This window comes from Myotis brandtii, unplaced genomic scaffold (genome assembly GCF_000412655.1).
Source record: "Myotis brandtii unplaced genomic scaffold, ASM41265v1 scaffold577, whole genome shotgun sequence".
In the NCBI taxonomy this organism is placed as follows: Eukaryota; Metazoa; Chordata; class Mammalia; order Chiroptera; family Vespertilionidae; genus Myotis; species Myotis brandtii.
In genome coordinates, this window is record NW_005370161.1 from 807,402 (window position 1) to 815,175 (window position 7,774).

Genomic DNA, 7,774 nt, shown 5'->3' on the forward strand with positions numbered 1-7,774 from the left:
AAGCGTCCCCCGCCGCTGATTGGTGGCCCCGCGGCAGGGGCGGGGTCGGGCAGAGGGCGGTGGATTCAAGATGGCGGCGGCCAGGAGGTGGCTACCGTCCGAGTGGACTGAGAGGGCAAGAGTGCGGCGGCAGCCTCCGCCTGACCGCGTCCGCTCCTGGCTGGGTTGGTGGCGAGCCCTGGAGACCTCCCTTAGGAGGCCACACCAGGGTAGCGGGAGGAGTCGGTGCTTTCGTTTACCTTCGCTCTTCCGGCCTCCACCTTTCTGCGCCGCTGCTCCTGTTCATCTTCTTCCATCTCCCTCCAGGCCTCCTCGCGGGCCTCCCGGGAGGTGACGGAGCCGACGCGGCGCTGCCTTCGCTCTATTTACACTCCCTCCCCCTCGCCCGGGCTCTCCCTCCCCCGCGACAACTGTCACGCAGACGTGAGCCCGCCCCTCTCCGGGTCGGCTTCGCCGCCAATCAGGGGTCACATTCCTGCCCTAGCGCACGCGCGCTCAGAATGGCGCGGCAGGCGCGGAGCTCCGCCCCTGCCGCTTGCGGACCACCGATTGGCGCGGTAACGCCCCAATCAGTGGAGCGCGGTGGCCTCGACCTCGCTGTGGTTGGTCGATTTTAAAGGAGCCGAGGCACCGCCTTGTCTGCGCAGTCGCTGGGCCTGCGGTCCAGCTCTGGGCACCGATGCTGAGCTTTCGTGTTCTGCCGAGTCCCGTGTCAGCTCCTATGCCAAAGCCTTTGCAAGCGCTGCCGTCAGTTTCATTCCGATTCGTCGCTCGGCTGTTAGACGTGGGCCCCTGGGGAGTTGAGACCTACCCCTAAAGGAGCCGGGGCGCTTGCAGAACCCACTCCACCTTCCTCTTCAAGGAAGGCCGCCCACTGTCGTCTGCATCCGCTTCTACCCCGCGATCACCCAGGGAACAGTTCCTAGAACACAGCCCCTTTGCCTGGGAAGCAGTGACTACCCTCAGGGCTGCAGTGGGCATCTCACGTCTCGTTGCTGCTGTCCCAGATACCCTCACCCTCGTTCCTCGGGACTGAGCCCTGGTCACTGAGCCCTTCTCCACTGGAATGCTTTCTTTGTTCATTTCACAGACAGCAAAATTATTTGGATCCTTTCCTATACTGTATGTCCCTTCCCTGTTGTATGACTTCGCTTCTACCTCCTTGCCTGGGGGCATCTGGACTGAAGGAGCCCACGTGCCAGGGCAGCCAGTTATGAATTAGGTGGGTATCTGGGTCGGGACCTCTAACCACAGCCCAGAGGTGCAGGGACAGGTTGCCACTGGGACTGCGCCACTCGTGGACCAGTGTATTCTTACTGGAGACAGTGGCAAATTGGGGTCTGAGTTCATGTGTCTACCCCCAGCTTATAGCTCCTGGGTGATGCAGCATAGGATTTGACTAGAGCGTCCCCCAATCACGGGTCCACTCCAGCATCTCTGCCATAAAACCTTCCCCTGGATCAAACAATGTTAGTGAGACCGGCCAGTAAGCCAGGACAAGCAGAATAGGGAAACTGAGACCAGATAGTTATACAGCCATCTAGAAAAATCAAGATGCCAAGTAGTTACAGCCATCTAGTAAATCCTACTTTCCCTAAACCAGGGACACGTAAGAGTAAATGGTTTGCACTTCTCCCCAACCAGAGAGTAAATAGCTTAAATCAGCAGTCACCAACCGGTGGTCCGTGAGGTCCGAAAGGTTGGCGAACACTGGCTTACATCACCATACTCAGGGAGACAGCAGAAGTCCGATTCTGTAGCCGGTGGTGTGTAGTGGGGAGGGCAGGGTGCCGTGGAACAGAAGTTTTGCCAACCACACCCAAGGACAGATGAAGTTAAGAGAATAAATCTCATTTTGGTACATCAGCATAAAGCTGATGGATGTTCTATTGAAATCCTCCCCTAAGACCATCCCTGAACTCCCAGCCTTTAAAACCCCTCAAAGGTCCCAGTGCTTTGTGCTCTCTCCCAGGAGCAAGCCCATGCCTCGCCCCCCCCCCTCCTTTCCCCACAGGTGCATCTCCTAAACTCTGTGGGACCCACCAGGCTTGCAACCAGGGCAGCAATGGGCAGTGGCAGTTCATTCCAGATAAACCCGCTGAGCCTGTTACTAAGGCCCCCTTTTTTTTACTTCAGTGAGGCAATGCCGACCAGCCCAGGTGCATTTCCCCAGCCCTTCTTTGTTTCATTGTCCACAGCTTTGATAAACGTCCTCTAAAATTCACTGGTCTCATGTGAAATTTTTCCTGCACGAATTCAAGAACCCACACACTACAGGCTAGCCCTAGGCAGACCTTTTCGGTCACATTAGGAGGGACCCCCATGCTGGTGGGGAGTTCTGCAGAGAGGGGCATGCTGAGGCCCTGCAGACAGGAAAGGAAAACCCATACCTGTAATGCACAGCTATTGCTGTTAGGACAATCTTTGGTATGAAAAACATCTCTGGGTGAGAAACCGGTGCTTCTCTCTCTCTCTCCCACTCTCTCTAAAAAGAGCAATGGAAAAAATATCCTCGGGTGAGGATTGAAAAAAAAAAAGAATAAGGAAATGAAATGAAGTATGGACTTTAGTTAATGATAATGTATCAATATAGGTTCATTAATTGTAGCAAATGTGTCATACCAATATGAGATATTAATAATTGGGAAGCCGTATGTGGGACCTCTCTGTACTATCTTCTCAATTTTTCTGTGCATCTAAAACTGTTCTTAAAAAATAAAGTTTGGCCCTAGCCGGTTTAGCTCAGTGGATAGAGCATCGGCCTGCGGACTGAAGGGTCCCAGGTTCTATTCCGGTCAAGGGCATGTATCTTGGTTGCGGGCACATCTCCACTGGGGGGCGTGCAGGAGGCAACTGATCGATCTCTCTCATCGATGTTTCTAACTCTCTATCCCTCTCCCTTCTTCTCTGTAAAAAATCAATAAAATATATTTAAAAAAATAAAGTTTGGCCATGGCTGGTTAGGTTCAGTGGGTAGAGCTTCAGCCTGTAGACTGAGGGGTCTCGGGTTCGATTCTGGTCAGGGGCACATGCCCCGGTTGTGGGCTCAACCAGTGGTGGTTCTCTCTCATCATTGGTGTTTCTATCTCTCCTCCTCCCTTTCTCTCTGAAACCAATTAAAAAAATTTTTTTAAAGAAAAAATAAAGTTTGTTTTATTTTAAACTGCCAAACAAGTTCATACTCCCTAGGATGTATATACCCCTGGAGTCACCTCCTTAGCTACCTTGAGTTACTAAGTTAACTAGTTTTTGTACACACTCAGACCTGTTAGAACATTGAGTATGGGACATATAAAACCTAAAGACTGAAGGGCAACTTAAGGGATTTTAGCCCAATTCCAGCCACCTGATGCAAGAGTCTGGGTTGGCTGCATGGAGGAGAGGGCTGTAAGGTGCTGAGCCCTGCTCCTACCCCCGCCCCGGACTTCGGTCACCGCTCCCATTTCAAATCTGTTCTATCTCTTCATCAGTCCGGTTGACCCATTTGTAAATCTGAAATGGAAAGCCAAGGGAACCAAGTACCACTCCCTCTGTTCCATGGAGCCCTGCCCTCCCTACCACACTGACTACTAAGGCCTCCCCTGCTGGTCGGAGCCTCCCACTCACACCTGCCCCAGATGTCCCCTCCACATAGCTACCAGGACGCCCTCCCTGCCTTGGTCGGGTCCCCTCCTGGCAGTCCCAGAACTAGATCCATGTCCTGCCCAGTGGGATGGGGGCCCAGCCTGTGTCCCTTGAGGAACCAGCTGGCCTGTGGGGTGGACAAACCAGGGAGCCCCTATGGGTTCTTTGGCCAGCTCCCTGGTGCCGCCCCCTCTGCAGCCCAGAATTTCCTGAAACCCTCAGGTAGCTGGTGCCGGGGCTTTGGCTTGCCCGGAGGGTGCCTAGGAGCAGCCAGGGGCCTGCTGGCCTCCTGGAGGTCATAATGGAGAGTGCAGGCTCCTGAATGAAGGGTAGGTGGGTATGGCTGAACCCTCCCCACAGCCTCACCCTCTTCTGGGCTCTGTCCTGAGGGTGGGGACGGTGTAGGGTGGGGCTGGGACTGTCCTGCCACCAGGACCCTGCTCTGCCCCTCTAGCCCCAGCTGCTGCCCACGTTTGCCCTCCCAAGGAGCTTGCCTGGCCACACCTGGGAATGGTAGTGTTTGCAGCAACCCCTGGGCAAGGAGTGGGCGGGGCCTGGGAGAGCCTCTCCTCGAAAACCTGGCAACCTGGGGCCTCCCTGTCTGCTGCGCCTAGCAACTGCCTTGGCGATGCCAGTGTTGGCTGTAGACACTGCAGTCCTGGGAGATGTGGGGCCCTCCAGCTCCCTGGCAGAGGCCAGTCTCCACAGTCCTTCATCGACAGCAGGGCCGAGGCTGCTTCTCTCCAGCTGGCTGAGCTGTGCTTTCCTGCAGAGAACTGGCAACCAGGGAGGGAGGGGCCTGCGGTGACCCCTCTCCCACGGTCCTGGGATGCAGGATGCCACTGTGGCAGATCAAATGGCCCGACTGACCCTGAAACTCTTGGAGAAGGTAAGACGGACGGGCAGTCGTCTTTTTAACACCTGCTTATAGGAGTGCAACTTTAAAAGGTAAGATATTCTTGTGAGCGCTACTGCTTCCCAGCAAAACCCTCTCCTGAGGATTTTATTTCTTTTTCTTTTTGTTGTTGTTGTTCTCCCCCCACCCCCACCCCCATCCCCGTGGATTTTAGCCTTGTAATGGACTGTGGTTTCTTGAGTTTTCTTCTTTGCATTCATACAGAACCAAGTAGGTTCTTCTGGCAGTTTCCGCAGCCAAGTCACAGGCACACACCTGCGGCCAACGCTTCCAGGGCCCCACAAAGGTCCCCTGAGGATCCTCTGGGCTTCAGTGTTTAAGGCAGGGGTGGGCAACCTTTTATCTGCCAAGGGCCATTTGGATATTTATAACATCATCATTCAATTAATACCAGTTTATGTTGCTATGAGAAAAGCTCCTGGATTTATTGAATTTCAAGTCTCACTTGTGGTTGCCTTGGCAGGGCCAGACCACTTGATTTCGCAGGCCTTATATGGCCCTCGGGCTAGACATCCCCCACCCTGGTTTAAGGGAAGACAGAGACCCACCTGTTGTAGCACCCACAGCCCCCTGGTCTGGGCCTGGGCAGAGGGACGGGGGGACCTGTCGTCACACCAGACTTCTTACCCTCTGAGAGTCTGCATGAGCCTCAGAGACCGCCCAGCACAGCAGCTCCTCGTCTCCCCACCTGCTTTGTTCCTCTCTGCTGACCTTGCAGCCCTGTACCCCCCCATCTGCTGGCCCATGGGCCCCCTTGCATTGCCCAGCAGGGGCGACCCCAGGACTGGCCCAGGTGGGCAGTCAGGGTGGTCAGGGACACAGAGCTAGCCTGGGTCTGGCTCTTCAGAAAGCTGTCTGGAGGGGGCCGCACAGATCAGATGTCCGCCCTCAGAGTCCAAGGAGGAATATGTGCATGTGGAGAGTGTGACACACTCGCCCCTAAGAGAGGATGTTGACCCTGCCGCCTGTCCCACCCTCTAGCACCCAGCACTTCCTGCCCCGTCCCCTTCATCTGGGGCATCAAAGCACAGGCAGGTGCCCCACGCCAGCCTGTGCCCCGCTCACACTGAGCCTGTGCCGGGAACCGGACCCTGCCACGGTCTCTTCCTCACAGAAACTGGAGCAGGAGCGTGAGGATGTGGAAGAGGATTCCGAGGACCCCCACCTGGTGCCAGGTAAGGGCTGGGCTGTTCGGAGCCCTTCAGGCAGGCGCCAGACCCACCTTCTGCTCAGGTCCCTCCCTCTTCTGTCACTGGCAAGGCTGTGCTTAATCTGCTCCTTACATCCAGGGTTGAAGGTTTGTTTTATCTTTACAACACTCTCTCACACACACACATGCGCACATTCACACATACCACACTCACATGCACTCACACACGCATGCACACAGGCAGGCACAATTACACACACACACGCACACACCAGGTGCTCTGCTGAGTGCACCCTCCCATCCCATCCTATCACCTTTACCTGTAAGCCCCAGGACAGGGACATCCCTCATCCCCATTTTCCAAATGAGAAAACAGGCCCAGGTCACCCCCAGGTCTTGGCGGATGAGGCTGAGGTGTCCTGATGGGTCTGCACATTCTCTCCAGGACCTGAGGACAGGCCTGACGCAGCCCTGCAGAGCGCCCTGAGGAGGAGGAAGGACCTTTGGCAGAAGCTCTGGGTAGGTCGCAGCAGCCTGGGCCCGAGCTGTCTGTGGCTGAAACAACTGGCCACCACACTCAGACCCGGGTGGGGGCTGGAGGATGGGAGTGGGGTGTGTGGGGTGGGAATGGGGGTTATTGTGTCTTTCTGGACTCAGTGCCAGTTCTCTGAGGTTTGTGATTCGTGGATGGGCAGCTGGTGAGCTGCGAGCAGCTGAGATTTCATGCCTGGGGCACTGGGAACAGCTCTGTCTGTGGTCTGGGCTCTGACAAGCATGCGATTGGCTAGGCACCTGCTCTGGTGGCACATTATCCAAACTGGAGATGCTGAGTAAAGGGCCCACTTCCTACAGGAAGTGGAAGCCCGGAGGCTGGTCCCAACTCCGTCCCCCAGCAGCAGGAAGGAGCACTCCAAGTCCACACAAATAGTTACGATAAATGTAGCTTATCACTTGTAGCGAAGGGGACGGGGACGCGGAGGCAGCCAGAACCAGAAACTAGTTCATATGATTTGGTAAATTTTAAAAGAAGCAATATTCTCAAATGGGCCCCCTCAAAGGGCCCTCAGGTCCTGCGTTCAGGCCTGGCTCCAGTCCTAGGGAAGCCCTGCAGGGCAGTGATGGAGACTCCAGGTGTCCCACACAGGCCAGCCACCAGGGAAGAGCCCAGGGCACAGCTCCCACCCCAGGTTTAGTGGCTGCCCCTCTGAGCAGCAGTCTCTGATTGGCGTTGCAGGAACAACAGCTCCTGGAAGAGCTCTCCCGCGCCCACGCCCACTCCTGGAGAGGGCCCAGCAGGGGAGCCCGTGGGTCAGCGCTGCCAACAGAGGTGCCCCCTGGCATCTACCCTGCCGCCTCCCCACCCCCGCCGCCCCTGGAGCTGCCTCGGGTCATCCAACACTTGGTAGGTCTTCCTCCCAGTGAAGCCAGGGGCAGAACCCCTGTGGGAGGGCTCTGTGCCCACGGAGACCTCCCATCTCCAGCAAGCTCAGCAGCCCTGTAAGAGTGCTCTGAAGGGGTCGTTTGGCTGGGAGCCCACAGTGGGCACTTACCACGCCCAGGCACTCACAAGGACATCAGGGGCTCATCTCAGTCATCCTCGCAGGTGCCCTAAGACAGGGCTTTGGGGATTGTGGTCTTGTCCCCTCATTACAGATGAGAGGCTGGGTCCCAGGTCCTAACTTTCGCTCTAGGAGTAGACGTATTAGGGAAATTTGGCATCAGGAGGACCCTGAATTAGGGGAAGAAGTGTTTTAACTCTTTTTCCAAAACTTCAAAATGACCAGGAGAAGCTTCAGACCTTAATTTCAACACATAAATTGCAAGGAGGGGCGTGTTTTATGCAAACATTCAATCCATAAGACACCATGTCGTAAGCTAATGCCCAGACTCATATAATTATCTGTTCAGCCATCAACTCAACCTCTAGGGTTAATCAGCAAAGTTCCCCTTGGATGGATGGATAGATAAGTAGATGGACAGTTTGGTGGATGGTTGGATGACTAGGTAGATGCATGGGTGAGTAGGTGAGTGGGTAGGTGAGAGAGTGGGTGGGTGAGTGGATAGGTGGACGGGTGTGTGCATGT

General features: G+C 55.5%; 2 protein-coding genes across 5 annotated transcripts in view; one reads left to right on the forward strand and one right to left on the reverse strand.

Annotated features, from left to right (window-relative positions):
- The window catches only part of PCNT (pericentrin), a 105,988-nt gene extending 105,516 nt beyond the window's left edge, over positions 1-472 (reverse strand). Inside the window, exon 1 of one of the 3 annotated variants that reach the window (XM_014549962.1) lies at positions 240-472. In XM_014549962.1, the coding sequence (XP_014405448.1) occupies positions 240-296 (57 nt within the window). In that variant the 5' untranslated portion in view covers positions 297-472. The remainder of the gene's footprint in view (positions 1-239) is intronic. The other 2 variants (XM_014549961.1, XM_014549963.1) reach the window with 2 other exon arrangements.
- Positions 473-4,292: 3,820 nt separating this feature from the next.
- Positions 4,293-7,774, forward strand: part of LOC102242497 (chromosome unknown open reading frame, human C21orf58) — a 17,839-nt gene continuing 14,357 nt past the window's right edge. For both annotated transcript variants that reach the window (XM_014549958.1, XM_014549959.1), the window contains exons 1-4: positions 4,293-4,513; positions 5,655-5,715; positions 6,136-6,209; positions 6,925-7,092. In XM_014549958.1, the coding sequence (XP_014405444.1) occupies positions 4,454-4,513; positions 5,655-5,715; positions 6,136-6,209; positions 6,925-7,092 (363 nt within the window). In that variant the 5' untranslated portion in view covers positions 4,293-4,453. The remainder of the gene's footprint in view (positions 4,514-5,654; positions 5,716-6,135; positions 6,210-6,924; positions 7,093-7,774) is intronic.